The following is a 21169-nucleotide window of genomic DNA, read 5'->3' on the forward strand; positions in this document are numbered from 1 at the left end:
TATTTCCTCTTCGGAACTATAGCTAATATAACATTGAATCTAGCTTGTGAGAAAGCTCAATGAAACTGCCTCTCCACAGCCCACTGTATAATAGCAGCAACAATGTTTTTGTAGGTTGGGGGTCAAACTCATGTCCTTTTATCTTCAAATACACTTTTTCATAACCCTGTTGAAGCAGATACTGAGATGAAAAGCTGCAAAAATGTAAAGCCATATCTGTGTTCTTCTTCCAAGAAGAATAGAATTTGTCCCTATGAATGAAAGAAGAGTTTTCTGTGCAATTTGATTTTAACCAATACAGTAAGATTGTGCATGTGTCTTGTTCATATAGCAGGAAGATAAATTTCGAGGTGCGAAAGTGCATTTGGAACATAGCAAGGGACTTAAAATACTGCTATTAAAATATACCCTGAATTACTTTTAATGGTCTCAAGTCCTAAACTGCACTTTTTGCTTTAAAGAGTTTTACTGTTGCAATGGCACATTTATTGCCTCTGGGGCTGGCACATTGAACTATTTCATCGCCCCCTTTTTTTGTGCATACACTAATGCCCTTTACTTTGGCAAATTCATGTTAAGGAAGATAACTCCTAAGTATTTAAAATATTTCCCTTGTTCAGTGATGATAAAGAATATCTTCCAATTATGTATGCAGCTGCTATCTTTGTTGGTAATATTGTAAAAAAAAATTAACAATGTTAATTTTGGATTCATATGATCTAATATACATGATATCACTCTTACATGTGTGTGTGTATACATGTATATGTGTGTATACACACCCATATGTATATGTATATTAGATCATGTGATCTGATGTAGATATCTGTTGAAGATATCGAATGTGGATAACTTCATTGATTTGATCCTCTATCAAAGGGAAAGTATGGACTATGTTAGGTATTTTAGATAAGCTACACATTATTAGGACTAATATTTACATGCTGAAAGTCTCACTGCCACTATCATATATAAAAACAAAGTTCCATAAGATGTTTCCATTTGTTTGCCCATTATAGCAATATTATTTTGGAAGGCTCAATGAACTTTAATTTTTTGCATCCCAGACCTAAACAATCAAACCAATACTTAGGTTTAAATTGGATTCTAGTATAATTATTTGATTCTTTACCCACTTTTACTTCTTAGATATATTGTTACTGATAATTTGTTAATAGTTGTGTAATATTTTTCCTTCGCTCACCACATTTCACATGATTTTTCTCAGTAAGGCAGCTTTAGGAAGACTAATACATTGAGCTGCAACTTTCTATGATTCACTGGACTATCTGAACTAGAGTGACTGTGTCCAAGTAGCACAATTAGTGCATTTATATTCTGGCCTGCAAGTCTAAAGTTTTGTAGTAACTTGGGAATGATTGCTGTCAGGGAAACCCTGGTCATAAAGTCTACAATGCTGATAATAATGGTGAAAATATTATCATGCAGATTACAGTAAGTACTTCAGAAGGCTTCTTTTTGATTTCTTCCACAACTGATCAGAAAGTTTCCTTTTGATTTCTTCCACAACTGAAGATAGTTTCTCTCTCCCTAACATGGCAGCCCAGGATTTGACATTAGTTCTTTCAACCCTACAGTTCGATTTTTTTTAGCTCTTTTATCACAGTTATCCCCTCTTAATAGGTATTCTCTGTTATCTTTGCCAGCTTTCATAAAGTGGATATATTATTATTATTAATATAATATCTGCTATACTCCTATTGTGTGTTGCTGAGCTTAAAAATCAGAAATGGGGAAAATGAAGAAAAAAAATCAAGAACAGGTTTCAAGAACGCAAGTCAAAGGAAAGCACTTAAACAGCTTAAAATAGAGGATCTGCTGTCACTGAAAGGCTTAACTATAATTGATGATATTTTTCCACTAAGTGATCAATTTGAACTACTGAACAGGGAAAGTGTGCAAGGATGGGTAACTTCTGATGAACGATTCCACTTCAAAGGAAACTCAAACAAGCGCAAGATTCACAAACAATGATAGGTCAAACAGTGTTAAGTTTGAATTTCCACCTGGATTTGTTGGGAAAAAAAATGTATATTACTTGTAGAGACTGTGTGATTACTTTTTTTTTTTTTTAAAAAGAAGTTGTTGGACATTAAGGAGAAGCTGGAGAAATGTCCCCATTCTCTGGATAGACTTTTGGATGGTCAGATTGGTGAGGCTGAAAAAACTTCGAGAACAGATTTTAAAGTTCAGACTGACAAAATTAGCATGCCCTAAATTTGACAGTTAAAGCAGACAGAGATTACATAGGTTCTCCATAACAATGGAGATTTTGTGAATCTAAATGCAATATTTTGTGAATCTAAATCAAGCATAGACTGAATTACAGTCAGAAGTTTTTTTTTCCCTTTTGCAAACCTGTAATCCAGGGGTGTCAAACTCGGGCCTGTGGGCCAGATGCATCATGCTCTGGCCACGCCCAGCCCCAGTTTAGCGAAGGGGGGAAAAGTCATGATACGTCACGTGACGACAATGTGATGTCATAAATTTGACACCTGTGCTGTAATCCCTTTTATTGGCATGAAGTCGGGGTGATTGAATGGAGCTGAGCATTTACTGGCAGGATGCTCATCCTGACACCTATGCGGAGTTTGCAGCAGATATTTTCTCTTTGCACCCTGATAGAGAAACATCTGTCGCTGCCGAGGATTGAACTTCCAACTCCCTAAGTGTGAGGTGGGTGTCTTCACCTCTAGGCTACTGCACCAATTACAGTCAGGAGTTATTTCTCTTAAATTGTACTAGATTATAATGTATCACCAGAAACAATTAGATATCAGCATTTACAGCATTTAAACTATAACATGTTGAATGATTTGATTCCATATGATTTTATTGAGACATAACTCGATGCCTTTTATCTTTCTCCACAAGATCCATTTCTGTCCCCACAATTATGACAGGCAGGTGACAATCTTAGCTTCAACCAGTCAATGATGGGAAGCAATGATACTAGTGAAATTGATATTTTTAGGTATTGTTAATAGATACAGTTAAAACACATGATACCTGAGAATGGAAGACCCTTAAGTTGAATACTTATAATTCATATTGTTGAGTATATGAGCAAAAGGAGGTATTTATACTTTATTTTCAAATAGTTGTACTTCCTTACTATTATCCTAACTAGCTAAGATCCTTAATCTTAGCTATTAACGTGGATTTAGGGTAATATTATTTGTTATTAATTAATGTCTTCTATCCATCTTATAAATGTATCCCAGTGAGGATATATTTGAGGAGTATGTGCTGGACTTGATATTAAAATATAGAAAAACTGACTTAAATCTGGTGGGTGATTTTAACAGATTCTGTACGCCTATTTTAATCATTTCTCTTTTCTGATCAATGTATCATTCCACTGCATCAATTAAATGATAAGGGAATCAGTTATGAAGGATAGAAGCTAGCCCTGACCTCTCGGATTCAGAATGTAATGAGCCCAAAATCTCCAGACCTTTGGTCTGTTTCAATGACTGAACCTTGGATCATAAGATATAAAGAAGACAAGAGTTGCCATTACTCATAATTGGAGTGCTTTCCCCTTATTGTTGAGCAACCATAAATTATTCTAACATTGCTTGAGTTAGGGAGGTTGGGATATAAAGAAAGCTTCATTTTCTTTAGAAATTGTAGTACTGGATTTGCCTGTTCTCTTAAATAAGGCAGCTTTATTCTTATCACATAAACTGTACTTTCCTTGGATTTATATGATCGGGTTGTGCATAGCAGATTTCCTATGGTTAGTTGCTATAGAATAAAAAATCAGAAAGTATGTTCTATATGCTTCATCTCCAAAGACGATTAGTAATTCCAAATGTTCGCACTTAAAAAGTACCCTAATAGCACCTCTTAAAACTTGGCTAATTCATTTAAATGCTTTTTGTTGAAATAATGCTTGCTCATGTACAGTCAGACTTCAAGCTGCCTTTAGAATTTTTGAATTAGGATTAAGAAGTAACATGTTTTAAAAATGTACATGTCATTACACCAATAGGTATTGTTAATAGATGCAGTTAAAATTTATTTCTCTTTAAAAGAGACACCTGCTTGTGCATTCTAAAGGGCACATTGTAAACTTGCCACAATTATCTGAGAATAATTAATGCAAGCTCTAGGCAGCACCCTTCTTGTTAAAGTTTCTTTTTTTAAGTTATCACCACTTAGTCTAATATGTTGGTTCTTTTTCTTCCTACAAAAGAATAGGGAACTTCAGTAATGTGGTTAACCTAGGAAGAGATTGAATCTGAGGCAATAATGTACCCTCCATTTTTTCAGGCTGCAGTTTAAATCAGCACAGGATAAAGAGTTTAGTAAACAACAAGCCTACGTAATCTACTTTTAAACCATTTGGGGAATCCTGGGCCTAATTATTATTGAATAGTTCTACTTCAATCAGAAATGTGTGTGTATATATATATATAAGCGCTGCAGTCTCTGTTGCAACTCAAATTCCTAAAACAAGTTCCTTCTTCTCTTTCAACAATGCAAGCTTTTTTTTTTAATATAAAAAGCTATTCTCTTCCTTGTATAAACATATTATTACCATACCATTATTATTTTGTTTTTGTTTGCAGTTTGTTCCTGAATGTTAGTTGAAATGTAAAATCAGCCACTGTGGAGCAATTTACCCTTAAATCTGAGAAAAGAATAAACATTTAAATTACTCCACATTGACTTGATACCTCTCAATACAATTTATTTATGTTAGATTAGTCTTGTTTTATTATCTATGATAATGTGATGAACTTTTCTTTTTACATTTTCAATATGGAGTGACAATTCTCATTGTGACAATGAAATTAGAATTGGGTTGAATATTTATGTAAGGAAAGTGAAGGTTAGGATCTTTGTATATTACTTTTGTCATATCCACTTGTGTACATTATACAGTGTATACATATTGTGTACAAGCCTTATATATTTGCTTGTTTAGGATTATGCTATCATGTACAGAGACATCTTAAAATGGATGGATGCCAGTTTAATGTATGTCACAGAAATCAAGAGTGGGATGGCAGACTGGAAGTAACATTACTCAGCAATAGCAGAACAACTATATGGATTGGTTGTGGTTGCATGGCTAATCCATCCAGAAAGCAGATTGTATCATCATCTGTATTTCTTTTCCTCAGGGTATCCTGTTTTCAACTCCTGAATGTTTGAAGACTCCTCAGGATTTGGTAAAGCTATATTTACATGAATCCAGTCGTGTTTACCGTGACAAGATGGTTGATGACAAGGATTTGATTGTTTTTGATAAAATGCAAGCAGAGGCAGTGAAGAAGTTCTATGATGTAAGTGTTCAATCACTCACCAAAAACAAAATGACTCATATGTGCGTTGCAAAAAAGCAAACCTTATTAACCTTATAAGGTTCCTCCTCCTCATAAAGAAGAAATATTGCACAATTTAGAAACCATTTATATTTTCTAAACTATTATGGGTGTTATAGGGCTTCCTGCTTCTCTATCAGGAAACTTTGAGATAAAATAATCCTTTGAAACATGTCTTCTACGGCTGACAAACAATCATTGCCTATCAGTGCAAAAGAGAAGTATATGTTATGTGTGGTCTGCAAGAAGGTTTGGCTGATGGGAAGATCCTATTATATTTTATCCATCCTTCTCTCTAGAATTGAGAGGCTGCAATGGCTAATGCTTGATGACATTTTTGTTTGCTGCATCTCTGCTAAACTGGAACACTGTGTTTTACTTTTTCCCTTCTTAGGATATAGAGGAAACTTTGGAACAGACCAAGAAGATGAATATCTACTGCCATTTTGCAAAAGGGGTAGGGGAACCCAAATACATGCCTGTCCAGAATTGGGAATCATTGAGCCAAATTCTTGTGGAAGCTTTGGAGAACCACAATGAAGTTAATGCTGCCATGAACCTGGTGCTGTTTGAAGATGCCATGTGTCACATGTAAGGGGAGTTTTGATTTTCAGATGACTTTTATTACTTGTCAACCCTTACCCCAAAATTTAAGGACCCTGTTTCAGTTGTAAGTGGGTTTTGTCCAAGAAATAAATAATCTAAGTTTGTTTTTTAGCACATGTACTTTAGAGCACTACACTACCTTCAACTTATTCTCTCAGCTGTTACAAATACTTCTTCCATTAGAAACAAGCGCAAAGGGCAAGCAAACTGTTTCTCCAACTCCAGATAGCAAATTCAGTCATGCTCACAAAAGCAAACAATATGTACACTCCTTAGTTTTTGCTGCTTATATCTTTCTGTTGGAGGTGAGGCAGTGGTAAAATCCACTTACCTTTGCTACCAGTTCAGGAATGGGAGTGCACAGGAGCGTGTCTCTTCTGTGTATGCGCAGCTGGTAAAAAAACAGGATGTAATGATGTCCCGGCAGGTGGGCAGAGCCTCCTACCGCTGGCGCTACCAGTTTGGCAAACTGAATAGAACCGGGGGGATTTCACCGCTGAGGTGGGGCATTCTTTCATGTCCCACGCCAGAGGACCTTGCAATTTAATACAATTGCACTGCTGTGCGTGCTACGGGGCTTTTATTCCATTTGGTTACTAGCAAGCATTTTATCTTCACTAGCTCAATGTCAACCAGGTTATATTAGGACCTGATATTCAGTGTTCAGAAACAGGTCCCCATAGTGAATTTGCATGCTAGGCTTATAAAATAAAATTTTCTTTCAAAGAATCTCTGCCTAGTGCCGAGGCACCAGCTCTATTCTTTCTAATAATACACTTGTTCTTCCTTGAAAAGCAGACAATGTGACTAAGAACCAATTTGCATAACTCTTTATGGGGCTAAATTTTCAATCTGGGCAAAAGAGGGCTTGGACTTTTCATCTGCCCAAATTGAAAATGCTCTCATTTGGCAGGGATCTATTTGTTTTTCTTTCTGTGTGTCATCTATCTGTATCTATCTATCTATCTATCTATCTATCTATCTATCTATCTATCTATCATCTATCTATTATCTATCTATCTATCTATCTATCTATCTATCTATCTATCCATCCATCCATCCATCCATCCATCCATCCATCCATCCATCCAGTGGTGGGATTCAAGTAATTTAACAACTGGTTCTCTGCCCTAATGATTTCTTCCAACAACCAGTTTGCCAAACTGCTCAGAAAGTTAACAACCGGTTCTCCCGAAGTGGTGCGAACTGGCTGAATCTATCTATCTATCATTTATCTAAACTTTAGGTAGCAAAAGAAAAGGGAATAACATAATAATTGTAAAACAAAACAACCCAAACTAAAGTCTTGTCATTAAAAACCTCAATGGACCCCCCCCCACATCCCTATCAGAGCATGAGAAACTAATAGCCTACCTCCAATGCCAGTCTTCATAGTTTTCTAAAAGCCACTAAACTTGGGGTTTTCTGTATCTCTGGGAGAGTCTTCTCCATAGGGTAGGTGCCATTAGAAAGAAAGCACATTTTTAGCACTCACCAGGTGAAAGTGTAGAGACAACTCTAACAGATCTGTTGGGATGGGCAGAAACCATCAAGGAAAAGCAATCTTTCAAACAATGTGGCACCATGTTCCTCAAAGATGAAAATCAGCACCTTGAATGGCACTCAGAAGTCTCCTAGGAGATAATGCAGCTCCTATAGAAATGAAGTTATGTGTGTATACTGTTATTGCCTAATACTACACATGCTACTTCATCCTGGATCAGCTGAAGTGTCTGAATGCTTTTCAAGGGCAGTTTCATGCAGAGCTCATAGCAGTAGTCCAGTCAGGAAGTGACTGTGGCATAAGTAGCTACAGGTGCCATCTGCTACAGTGTATGTCTCAACTGCGAATGGATGATGGAAAATCGTCAGATATGGGGAGCCCTAAAATCCATAGTTTCTCAGTCTTGTCAGGGTTGAGTTGAAGCAGGTTTCTCCCCATACAGTGCCCACAGAGTCTCCAGGCACTGCAAAAACACTTTGACTTGGATTGTCCAGGGCAGAGAGATACAATTAACTGTCATCAACTTAATCCCGTTCCAATAGATAACTCATTCAGTAGTTTTGTTTAGATATTAAATAGGACTGGGGAGAAAATTGAAACTTGTGGCACCACACATACCTCCCCCATCAACACCATCTGAATGGTGGCCACAGAAGGAGGAGGAGAAGCACTGAAGAACAATGCTACCAACTCCCAACCTCTTCAGTTGGCTCTAAAGGATATCATATCCAATGGTATCAAAAATTACTCAGAGATCAAGAAGGGAGAGACTGGGTACCTAGTTCTGCCCTAAGCACACCAAAGGTGCTTCACAAGTATGATCGATGCTGTTTCACTGTTGTATCTTGGCCTGAACCCCAACTGCAATGGGTTCAGGTAATCCAGTACCCTTGGAAACTGTTGGTTGTCCTCTTCTCAACAGCCTTCCCTAAAAAGGGTCCTTCTCTTGAGGACAGGGCTGACCATCATCTTTTTCAAGGAAGGCAGAACAACCCATTCTTGTAATGAGTCATTTTCCATCATTTGAACTCATTTATGTGTCACTCTAACTAGCCAGGAGAGACATGGATTAAACACATAAGTAATAGAATTTAGCATTTGAAGAACCTCATCCACTTCCTCAGAAGTAATTGCATTAAATTTAGTCCAGATAAGAGAACAAGACGGCATCCCAGATGAAGTCCAACCCAAAATGGATCTGAGTGACTTTATCTGTCAAACATTGAATCTAATCCTACAAGGGATTCTTCAATCTCTGCTTCTCCAAAAGGGAACAAGCCACCAAAATCAGCTGCTGGGCATTTATTTTCAGATCCATTTAATACAAGCAGGGCAAAATAGTACCTGGATTGAAAAGCAATGGCACTGAAGCAGTCATAGTGATTTTGCCTCTGCTCATAGTCTGGAAAATCAACTGTGACCATGCCCATCCATTTAAAATGTTCACAATGATCTTTTTATAGGTTCTACATTAGGAAAGATTATTTATTTAAACAGTGGGGGCCTTTTGGGTGGCAGTTTCATGCTCCAACATACTTAGCCTAAGGAGACACATCAAAATCTATCCTTATAATATTTTCAGAATATGTAAAAATCTTCTTTATTCCTCTTCTAAAAACACATTTGTTTAATGAATCTGTAAAAACAACAACCTACATTTCTGTATTTTCCTGACTTAATTTCTATCTCATTGATAGCATTAGCATATCTATAATATTTGGTTTTATTGTTTTTGTGTGAGTTTTGTTTTTAATGTTGGTTTATGCTGATCTGGAAGCTTCTGTTCATTAAAAAAATCTCCTTCAAACTTCATATGATATGAATTGAATGTTAGACATAGACGATAGAATTCTTAATCCTCGAATCATTGGCTCAGAAGTTGATAGCCATCTTTGTCAATCAGCAAAAGATTGCTCTGCATATCCTTATCCTTAATAACTACTGGATTTTGTCAGAATTGCTCTAGAACAATTTCTTGGTAGGTAGATAGTCAGATATTGGTGATATTATGTATCACAAGAATGGCAGGGATGGAAGAGATAGTTTTCTTTTGTGTGTGTGTATGTGTGTACTCATTATAAGACAAATTCTTTCCAGGCATCAGAGGAAAAAGACATGGAGTCAAGATAGAAAGTTTCTCTCTGACATTTCCATGTCAAAGGGAATCATCTGAAGTGAGAGGATGTTTGACTGCATTCACATCTTTACCACAATAACAATATTTCCATGTACAGGAAACTGTCTAACCAGGTTCCCATTCCCATAGATATTGCAACTTGGTTAATTAAAAACAGTCTTCAACCTTCCCAGTCAACATGGGAAAACAGAGGTCAGAGCAGGTACCTTTCATACCTCTCCCCACCCCAGTCTTCTCAAGAAATATGAAAACCTGTGGGTAATAGAAAGAACAATGTGTGGCCAGCCAGAATGCACTGTTACGTTCCAGTGATTCTGATGGGGAGTTTAATTCATTTGATTCAATTTAATTCAATAAATAAAGGGGCTTCAGAAGAATAAAACCATTCCTGAAATAAAGTCATAAGTAAAAGCAGGAGGCTGGATCTGTGACCATGGAGTGGAGATGGATCATGAAACTCAGATTGTTGTCCTTTCCAGCAACCTGAAAGGCATGGTGTGAAAGGGGTCAATACGTGGGCACAATAAGTGCCATTGTTTAGGGTATCTGAGATGAATGGAATTCAGATACTATTGAGGAATGCAGGGGCGCTTACAATAAGGACATCCCCAATGTATTATGAGAGGCATTCCAGTTTAGAGGTCTTATTGTGATTGAAAATATTTTCTTTACCATTCCTATGTAACAAACCGAAAGTACAGAACCTGTAACCTTTCTCTGTTCAGGCTCTTCTGCAATTCTATAGCAAGGAGTCTAGCAAGCACTACAATTGTGCATGCTACTAAAAGATACCTGCTTACATTTATCTCTAACCCCTTTGATTCTTAATTTATGTGAACATCTTTGCCACAACACTGAAAACAAATTTGTAGCTTATTCATACCTTATTTTAAGCTCTGGTCAGAATCAGGGAAGGGTGGTTACCTAATTCATGAACGGAAATGAGCAATCATGTTGAATTTAAAGGTTGTTCACTGAACCCAGGCTATTTTTTTGCTATTGGATATATATATCTTTGCCTGGAAAAAAAATACCAAAGTAGGTATTGGTACATTAACTAGGTTTTGTATCTGAATCAGATAAAGCCAACCAGATGAGCCTCTTTCTGAAAAGTGGGGTTATGGCAAGTGCCCATCACTCTCCAGGATGACAAAGCAACAAGTTGAAATAATTGTGATTTATGTAGGTGCCACATGGTGGGCAGCAGGTGAAATAAAGGGGGAAAAAACATCTCAGAACCTGATGTCTTCACCGCAGTTGTGAATTCCTGACACAAGGATAAAATGAGAATTAATGGGTGATTGCCATCTCTCAGGAAGTTACTCTCTCATTCTGCTTTCTTGGTTTCCAAGTTGGGACTTTACCCATTAAGAAATATCCTCCTAATCCTAAGAAAACAAACAAGCTGGCTTCCGAGACGAGAATTACTGTATATCTGCAGTATATTTTGGGCATTGGCTAACTGAAACTCTTTTGACAAGATCTAGCAGACATGTAAATTTAAATGATATTTTAAGGAAATTCAAATGAACATAATTAGGTTGGTATATATCAACAACATGACAAAGGTTAGTTGATATGGCTAAAATGGACATTAAGAATTAGTTTGGGAGAAAAAAAAGAAGTCAAAACTCACAAGACCATTGAATTGGAACTGATAATGAGGTTTCTAATTGTCAGCCCTTCAGGAGGACAGGTCAGAAGTCAGACCCCACAAGGATTATAGGAATCTTTATTGTTGTAGGATATAATAAACAGAATCTTAAAAGCCTGTCAGGCGTTTCCTCCACCCCCTTTTATATCAAACAGGATGAAGGCAGGGTTATCTTGAATTTCTTTCTTATCCCATCTTCTTTCCAAGGACTAAATTGAAGATTACTTAAGAGCCATGGTGGTGCAGTGGTTAGAATGCAATACTGCAGGGCTAACTCACTGCCCATTCCAGGAGTTCAATTCTGAGCAGCTCAAGGCTGACTCAGACTTCCATCCTTCTGAGGTCGGTAAAATGAAGACCCAGATTGTTGGGGAAAATATGCTGACTCTGTAAACCACTTAGAGAGGGCTGTAAAGCACTGTGAAGCAGTACATAAGTCTAAGTGCTATTGCTATTTCTGGCATATCTTGTTTCATATTATCTCTGTTCTCCTCTATGCTAATCAAGACACATAATGACTTAAGATTTTGCAAGGTTTGTATCTAACAGATTAGTCCATGTGCCACATATTGATATTATTCCTCAGAAGAAACATTAGATGTGAAAGGATTGTGTATCTTTTTGTTTAGTTGCAGAATCAACCGTATCCTGGAATCTCCCAGAGGGAATGCTCTGCTAGTGGGTGTTGGCGGAAGTGGCAAGCAGAGTCTGACAAGATTGGCAGCTTTCATTAGTTCTCTGGAGATTTTCCAAATCACCTTGAAGAAAGGCTATGGGATTCCTGATCTGAAGGTGAGAAGCTTATAACCAAGAAGAGCCTAACCATAGGTTCTATTCTAGTAGGGTTTGAAATGTGGCAAGTAGTTCTTTGAATTATACCTGGAAGCCAACTGGAACCAGTGCGTTCACAGAGCTTGGGCATTACTTGAGCAAGGTGTGATTGACCTATCACTGATTGTGCCACTACATTCTATACAAAAGGTAGCTTCTGAATAGATTTCAAGGGCAGCTCCATGTAGAATGCATTGCAGTAGTCCAACTATAAGGTGACTAAGGCATGAGCGACTGTGAGAAGGGCCTTCTAGTTCAGAAAAGATACAATAGTACATAAGCTGAATTTGTGCAAAAGCTCTCCTATCTATACTTCTCACCTGCTGCCTTCAAGCAGGACCCCTGATTCCAGGAGCAACCCCAGATTGTTCACTAGACCCAAATGGGAAAAGATGCCCAATCAGGGCCAAAGATAGAAGATCCTCAGTATTAGGAAGCTTACACACACACAACCATTCAGTCTTGCTAAAAGTGAGTCTGAGCTTGTTCCTACACCTCCAAACTCTCATTGCTTCCAGGTATTGGGACATGAGGTCAATCATATAGCCAATTCCAGAGATGAGATGCATAGTTGAGTACTATTATCACACTGATGATGCCTGATCATGACCTGATGGATGATCTGTCTCTGTGACTTCATGTAAATGTTAAATTAATAAATACTGTGACATAACTATAACGATAATCATAAACAAAATTGCTTGCACTTGCTATAGTGAATGCTATGATAGAGTAGTCACTATAATGCATTGGTATTTGTAGAAAAATTATAATTTCTGAGTTTTCAGAATGTGGTGTAATCACAACATTGAAACAGTTGTGGAAAATGATGACATTAACATTTTATGTCACGTTCATATAACAACTACTTGCCACCTGGAATGCAACACAGCAGGTATAAGAATAATCAAAAGAAAAGAAAAGAGTAAATTTTGTGGATGTGGCAATACCCAGAGACAACAGAACTGAGCAAAAAGAACTGGAAAAAGTTACAGAATCTAGAGAGTGAACAATCAAAATAGATTATGGAAAAGATTTTGCAAAGTCATCCCTATAGTTATTGGTGCATTAGGCAGCATAACAAACACATACATTTTTACAGGAACTAAATATTTTGACTATATTAACTGCAGATTTACAAAAAAGCACCTGACATCTTAACACCACTTTAATAATTCCTAGTTTCCTATCTGGGATTTGACTTCCTAAAGAACATTAGTAAAAAATGTGATTATTCCTCCTCCTCCCCCTCCTCCTACCCCCACCCCATCCAGGAATATATATATATAATTATGTTACTTAAGAGAATATGTAGGGGTGGTTTACTAGAAAGTTATTCGGGGCTAGAATCTGTAAATGGTAAATTAAACTTGTTGAGCAATAATGCTCAGCTGGAACTTTCCCAGGAAGGATATTTTCATACGAGAGTTCTCTTTCTCCTTTGTTTTGTGAGGTGATCTAGGACCATGGTGGTGATAACCTTCTTGAATGTTTAATTCAGAATACCTAATTCTGCTCTAAGTTCACCTCAGAATGATAGCAGAACAAATAGCAAGGGAATTTGAATTTAGCACCATTTTCATAAAAAACCAGGGTTATGAAGATGTATTTAAGAAACATATGAAAGTTCCAAAAGAGAGAGAGAAAAAGTTTCCATTACAGTAGTAGGGATTGGCCTTCTAATGAAAAGGACTTTATACAGATACTTTAATGAGAGTTACAATATGTTGCTATACATAATGTGTTTATGTATTTCCTTCAAATAAGAAGCAATGGGTGGAAACTAATCAAGGAGAGAAGCAACTTAGAACTAAGGAGAAATTTCCTGAGAGTTAGAACAATTAATCTGTGAAACGACTTGCCTCCAGAAGTTGTGAATGTTGAAAACACTGGAAGTTTTTAGGAAGATGTTGGATAACCATTTGTCTGAAGTGATATAGTGTTTCCTGCCTAAGCAGGGGGTTGGACTAGAAGACCTCCAGGGTCCCTTCCAACTCTGTTATTCTATTCTATTCTAAATATAATTGTTATGTGTATAGCAATGGACCTCATGATCAGCAGTGTAATTTTAAAGATGTGGACTTGATTCTGAGAAACCAATGAAATTTGAATTTAATAGTACTCAAGATGACATGAGTCTCCTCTTACAGCTGTTATCCAAGTCTGAAATATTCATGTACTTACAGGCTGACTTAGCAGCACAATGTATTATAGCAGGAATGAAGAATGTGGCTACTGTCTTTCTTCTGACTGATACTCAGCTGGCTGACGAGAGATTCTTAGTTCTGGTAAATGACTTGCTAGCTTCAGGTATGTACAAATAATAATTTAAATTTCATTTACAGGAAGAAGGAAACTAGAGTTGTGAACAACTTGCCCCAGAACATCTGAGTTCACACAACTTGCTGACTAGACTGAAATGGGGTTGGTTGGGTTGTAGTTCAGCATGTTGTGGGAACCTGGCCTTTGGATTAGCACATTGTGTGTCCCAGGTATTATGCTGAGGATATAATTGAGGACAGGGCATAGGATCTTGTGTGACTATACCATGAAGCTAGCAGATGTAATACAATGAATTTACATGTAATTCCAGCTTCTATTCCAGCACCATTATTTGCCATGTAACAGTTTCCATCATCCTTTCTCTCTTTATATGCATATGCATTACTAGTTAGAATTCTAAATTTGGGGCAGTCCATTTAGAGTATCAGTTCCAACTTCCTGGTCAGTGCAGAATCCAAATCCAGAATCCAGAATCCCATAGACAAGAGGGTGGCTAGACTTGCTTGAAAAACTGCCTCTCTGGTAATAATAGCAATAGCACTTAGACTTATATATCACTTCATAATGCTTAGCAGCCCTCTCTAAGCAGTTTACAGAGTCAGCATATTGCCCCCAACAATCTGGCTCCTCATTTTACCCACCCCGGAAGCATGGAAAGCTGAGTCGATAAGTTCTAATGTCAAGCTGCTCTTCAAAAATCTGGAATCTGCCTTGCTGCAATTTAAACCCATTATCCTCTGGCACAATAAAGTATAGTTCCTGATCTTCCACATGACAGCTTTTCATGTATTTGAAAAGTGGTATCATATATTTGTTCGCTGTTCTCTTGTAAAGGCTAAATGTTCCCAGCTACTTCAGTCTCTCTCTTCATAAAACCTAATTTCTAAGCATTGTGCTTCTTTAAACCAATTCCAGTTTGTCTGAATTCTGCTTCAAATATGGTGCAAAAATGTGAGGCGGGATTTAACTAATACTAAAGTGAAACAATTCTTTACTTCTTAATTTTTAAGTGCATATTTATAGGCCACCAACTCCATTTAGAGTTGTACGTAACATGTAACAAAATTGAAAACTTCTATATCTAAACAATAAAACATCCATCATGAGATCTCAAACGATAGGCATCAACATTAAGCCATCCGTGACAATAAGCTAACAAATATCAATCAATGACAACTCAAATAAAACATAATACCTATTTCACTATATCTATAACAGTAGCATATTAAAAAATAAGACAACATTCAACCTCCAAAGACCATCAGGAATAATTCAGTGTTTAATGTTTTCTGGAAAACCATACAATTAGGGGCAAATCTGATACCTGAAGGGATGCTGTTTTATAGTACAGACTCTACGTAGGAAAGGCCCCCAGACTGAATTTTGTTCTCCAGTAGCCACTAACTCAAACTGCTCATTCAGAAAGGAATAGAGCCATTGAAACTTTTTCCCAGTCTCCAATCTTGTAAGCAATCATGATTGATGATATCAAATGCCACTGAGAGATTCAGGAGGGGTGGAAGCACACACTAAATGCGGAGAAAAGTAATTTGTGTGATCAATAATGTTTCTGTTTCACATTAAGCCTTATTGTGAATATTGACAGAAAAGGATTCAGTCAATCCATTTCTTCTGGGAGGCCTTTGTAACTAGCAAGCTACTATCATTTATACCACCATCTCAAGAAAGGGAAAGTTGAATACCAGATGATAGTTGTCGTAATTGAAAGGGAGAGTCTTGTGAAAAAGCCTATTTTCCAGATCCAACAAGACACATTCTTATCTATGCCTTCTGAAGGAGCCAGGTAGAATAGTCATAGAAGACAGAAAACCTGCTAGGTAGCATCTATTAACTTCATTGGAGTCCGCAGGCCAAAAAGAGATCCAATTAACATTGCAGGATATTGTCCCGGTCACAAATGCAGAAAGGTGACTCAGGAAAGTGAAATCTGTGATATGTTATTAACAAAGCAGTCACAGTACAACTTCTAGGCCAGAAGATGCCCCTCAACCACATAAATATAGTGGTAGCTGTTACTGAACAATATTGTTTTGTTCTGTTTCTGCCTTAGTTATAAGGCAAATTACTGTAACTAGAAGTCAACAGTGATAGTTTTCAGCAAGTTTTCTATTGTGTGATAGAGATGTATCATTTTTTTTTCTTTTCTTAATTCCTTTGTCTTCTCTGCCCTTATATATCTTCACTTATCAGGTGAACTTATTACAGAGCCCTTGGAAGTAAAAGAAATGAATTTGTTTACTTCTCTCAATAGTCTTTTCCTTCATCCTCAGCAAGGTAGGGAATGCTGCAGGTATGGAATTTTGTGATGAATCAAATGTTATCTTGTGTTTCTAGGAGAAATTCCTGATCTTTTTCCTGATGAAGAAGTAGAAAATATCATAAGTAATATGAGGAATGAAGTAAAAACTCATGGTCTGATGGACACGAGGGAGGCTTGTTGGAAATTTTTCATTGATAGGGTTAGACGACAACTCAAGGTAGGACCTGCTCTTTTTTGTTGTGTGATGTTTCTGAAGTTGATCTTTATAAAATGTATCTCCAATCAATGAAGTGTTGCTGCTCCAATCAATGCTGTATTTGGGGGGAGGGGGGAGAGGAGGAAGAGAGATATCTGTATCTTGGATAACACAAGAATAATAACCACACTTTTATGCAAGAAAAATAATAGAGGCTAGGCTGAGGTGCTGTGTTTTACTGTTTCTGGGTTGCTCTTTTTGTTGGAAAGGTGATTTCAGTGGCACCTACTGTTCTGCACAACTTTCTGACTATAGCAATAGCACTTAGACTTAGATACCGCTTCACAGTGCTTTACAACATTCTTTAGAGAATTTACAATCTGGGTCCTCATTTTACTGACCTAGGAAGGATGGAAAGCTGAGTCAATCTTGAGCCGGCAAAGTTAGCTGGCAGTACTGCATTTCAACTGCTGTGGGACCATGACTAGAAAGACCATCTGCAAGAACCATGTAGATAGTGAGGGATTTCTCTGTGTTCCCACTTTGTGTATCATTCTTTGCCGATAAGAAACTAATCTCAGTATTGCTTATCTCTGACTTGGTTCCCAAATATGCAAGCATGGAGTTCTTGTTCTTTGACTTTCCTCCTGGTGGGATGTAGTTAGTTAGGTCCTAAGCTTTGCCTATCTCTATTTTGTGCATCCTTAAAAAAAGAAATCACTTTTCGGTTACAATTGTAAAACCCTGCTTCACTAATAATTGCTCAGGAAATATTCTCACTCTCAAGAATGCTCACGTGCACAAGCAAATGCTTTCATTTCAATGATTTTGAGCCATGCATCCTTGAAAAACCTTAGAATAGCTTGAAAGTTTTGAAAGTCATAAAGCAAAAACCTTCTTCCTGCATAATTCTGTTCGCATTATTTTCCTCATTGCTTGTTCTACTTTCCTCAGGTGGCACTTTGCTTTTCTCCAGTGGGGAACAAACTGAGAATTCGTAGCCGGAAGTTCCCAGCCATTGTGAACTGTACAGCCATTGACTGGTTCCATGAGTGGCCTCAGGAAGCTCTGGAGTCAGTCAGCCTGCGCTTCTTGCAAGGGACCGAAGGTATTGAGGTAAGTGAATATTAGGAGCACGACAAAAGCTTTCTCTCAACTGCAAGGCTGAACAGCTGTTTATTTTGTAAGGCAAATCTGGTGCTTCTGGCACCTTATGGCTGCAGGCAAAGAGGAAAATCTGTCTCACCTCATCTTTACATAAGTAGTGTGTATGTTTTCCAGCAGTGTGATGCAGCGGTGAAATCCACTTACCTTTGCTACCAGTTCGGGAACGGGAGCGTGTGGGAGTGCGCATATGCTACACATGCACAAGGCTCTTCTGCGCATGCGCAGATGGTAAAAAAAGGGACGTAATGATGTCCCGGTGGGTGGGCGGAGCCTCCCGCCACCGCTACTGGTTCGGCAAGCCAGATAGAACCGGGGGGATTTCACCACTGGTGTGATGTAGTGATTCAGGTGTTGTACTAGGACTGTGGAGATTGAGGTCAAGTCTAACCCTAACTATGGAAGCTCCCAGATTGTTGTTTTGGGGAAAAAAAATAAAAAGAGGAAGGGCAATGTAACCTGCTTTGAGTTCCTAAAGGAAAAGTGGGGTACTAATTGGAAAACACTACATGCATACAATTGATATTTTGCAGTTACAAATAATTTGGTGCAATCTAATCAAGTTTCACACATCATATCAAAATCAGGAAATTCTTGAAAAGGGGTTTCCCGTGTTTTTTTTTAGTAATCAGTGCTTTATGCAAGACATATCTATGAAACTTAATCAAACTGCTTTGTTATTCTTCAAAATAGTTGTTTTGAAATAGTTTCATTGTTTTTGTTGTCATTGTTATTGTCATCATCATCATCATCATCTTCATTATCATCATTGTGAACAAGCCTCCTGTGAAAGAATCTATCAGCAAGTTCATGGCTTATGTTCATACCAGTGTTAATGAGATGTCTTATTCTTACCTGACTAACGAACGTCGTTATAATTACACCACCCCGAAGTCATTCTTGGAACAAATCAAACTGTATCAGAATTTGCTGCTTAAAAAGAGAAAAGAACTAACAGCAAAGATGGAGCGACTAGAAAATGGCCTACAGAAGCTCAGCAGCACATCAGCACAGGTGAGAAGGTTCCTGCTTTAGCTGGAAAGCTGGAGACTTATGCAAACATTCTAAAGTGAAGTAAAGAATGATCTGTGCAATGCTAGCGGAAAGATATTTGCATTCGGCTGTATGAACTTTTGTTGGATTTCATGGTACTGTCACGTGAGTTGTAGTGAGATGTTAATAAGCAGGTACCTTTTTCGATTGGAGGGACAATACGTTTAGAAAACCATTTTATTCCCTGCCATTTTCAGTCCTGATGTTTCCTTATTCTGCTCATCAGGATCTGGAGATGTGTTGCTTTGTTCCTGGAAAAAGAGAGATACTGGCTTGGTTGACACATCATACTTGGCCTCAGCATTTTGTTTTGCTTGATTTTTATTTACATTCCTTGACCTACAGTGATTTGCTTAATAATGCTTACACACACACACACACACACACACACACACACACACACACGTAGTATCGCCTTTGGCACCAATGCAGACCCTTGCTTTTTTTCTTATGGAATGTTGCAGCTTCAGTGCCCCAATAATCAGTGAGGAACAGGTTTCTCTTTTGTTCCTTTGTACCTTCCTTTGTATGCCTGTGGAAATTTTGTAGAAGGAAGGACTGATTTGTAGGGGAAAAAAGTATTGTATTGTATAAGAATAGAGTAGCAATATTTAGGCTTAAAGATGGTTTTAAAAGTAAAGGAAGTTTTGCAGTATTGTGGGCAGGGGGTGAAAAAGCAAGAGGAGCAAGCTTCATCCAACTGAACAGAAATCAATGGGGTCTTTCTATTGGGAGTTGAAAGGGTGGAATGGAGCATGAGTTTCTAGGGTCAAAAAGGGACTTAAGAGGCCATCATTGCATCACTTGCAAGATTGAAAACAAATAAACATTTGGCAGGGCACCAGTTGGATCTGGGACTGCCACCAGAATAGAACTAATCAGCAGAAGTCATCCACTCTGAAGGTCTCAAGACTGTCAGAAAATACAGTTCTGACTCAGAGCTGGACATCATATGCTCTGGATGCATTTCAGTAGGCTGGGAGTGAGAATATTGTCCACTCTTAAATTGGAAAAAGGCCAAGCAGAAAGTGTGTATCTGCCCAGAGTAAGTCCTTAAGTGTCTATCTAAAGATTACTTCTCCCTATATTCAGTAGGTCGTGAGATTTAAGTCAGTTCCATTGGATTTAGGCCTCCCAACATGAACAGCCAGAAAACCCCCAAGTCAATATTATATTACGGATAATTGCTTCCTGACCTGGTATATGGAAATTCCTGATCAAGGGAGTGTTGTAAAGACACATGGCCAACAAAAATCTATAAGAAATGTGAATTGAGCTGCCAGCTCTAACACCTTTTCAAAGTGGATCTTCAGGATAATAATTTCCAAACTAAAACCCATATGGCCTTTAAAAGCACCCCTCTAATTTGTTGCAAATGTTGCTTTCATATTCTTATTGTGAGCCACCCTGAGTCTTCGGAGAGGGGCGGCATACAAATTGAATTAAATTAAATTAAATTAAATTAAATTAATTATAGATGGGTTAATAAGAATTAACCTAGTTTAAATTTGATACTGTTATTACGAAGGAAGAAGTGAAGATTCCCCCTCTCCCCAAATAGGGCATATTTTAAAGCACTTTCAGAGCAGTTTATAAGTTGTAGTTTGTCTGAAAGCACCACTAAGCTTCCTGGTCCGATTCTTTTCTGGTTTCTTGCTGAACATAATTGTGAAGAATGGTCTCCTTTGAATGAGATACTGCTTTATTTTGGAAGCAGGCAGCTTCTGATTTACAACTTTAAATCAGCAAACTCAATTTGCTGCTTAGCTGTTAGCTGAAGAGGGATATGACGTCGAAGCTCATGAGTAGGTCGTGAGCTTCAGCAGAGATCCAGAGATCCAGCAAAGAATCATTTCCAGAGAGAAATCATCCAGATGCCCTAAGCTCTATGGTCTCCCCAAGATACACAAAGAAGGAACCCCACTTAGACCCATAGTCAGCTCCATAGGCTCACCTCTGCAAAACCTAGCCAAATTTCTCACCAAACAACTACAGCCCTATGCCAGAATCCATCACCTCATACGTAAAAAACTCATTCCAGTTCACAGAGATCATAAAGAAACAAAACTTACAGCCCAGTGACCTACTCGTGAGCTTCGATGT

At 37.8% G+C, this 21169-nt stretch overlaps 1 protein-coding gene across 1 annotated transcript in view; it reads left to right on the plus strand.

Moving 5' to 3' along the window:
- The window catches only part of DNAH9 (dynein axonemal heavy chain 9), a 233111-nt gene that overhangs the window by 106114 nt on the left and 105828 nt on the right, over positions 1-21169 (plus strand). Inside the window, exons 42-48 of the mRNA XM_070934466.1 lie at positions 5157-5318; positions 5752-5948; positions 11888-12050; positions 14276-14399; positions 16728-16870; positions 17804-17965; positions 18794-19027. Coding sequence (XP_070790567.1) covers positions 5157-5318; positions 5752-5948; positions 11888-12050; positions 14276-14399; positions 16728-16870; positions 17804-17965; positions 18794-19027 — 1185 coding nt within the window. The remainder of the gene's footprint in view (positions 1-5156; positions 5319-5751; positions 5949-11887; positions 12051-14275; positions 14400-16727; positions 16871-17803; positions 17966-18793; positions 19028-21169) is intronic.

Source organism: Pituophis catenifer, unplaced genomic scaffold (genome assembly GCF_029215685.1).
Source record: "Pituophis catenifer annectens isolate HBS135680 unplaced genomic scaffold, rPitCat1.0.hap2 SCAF_2, whole genome shotgun sequence".
NCBI lineage: Eukaryota > Metazoa > Chordata > Lepidosauria > Squamata > Colubridae > Pituophis > Pituophis catenifer.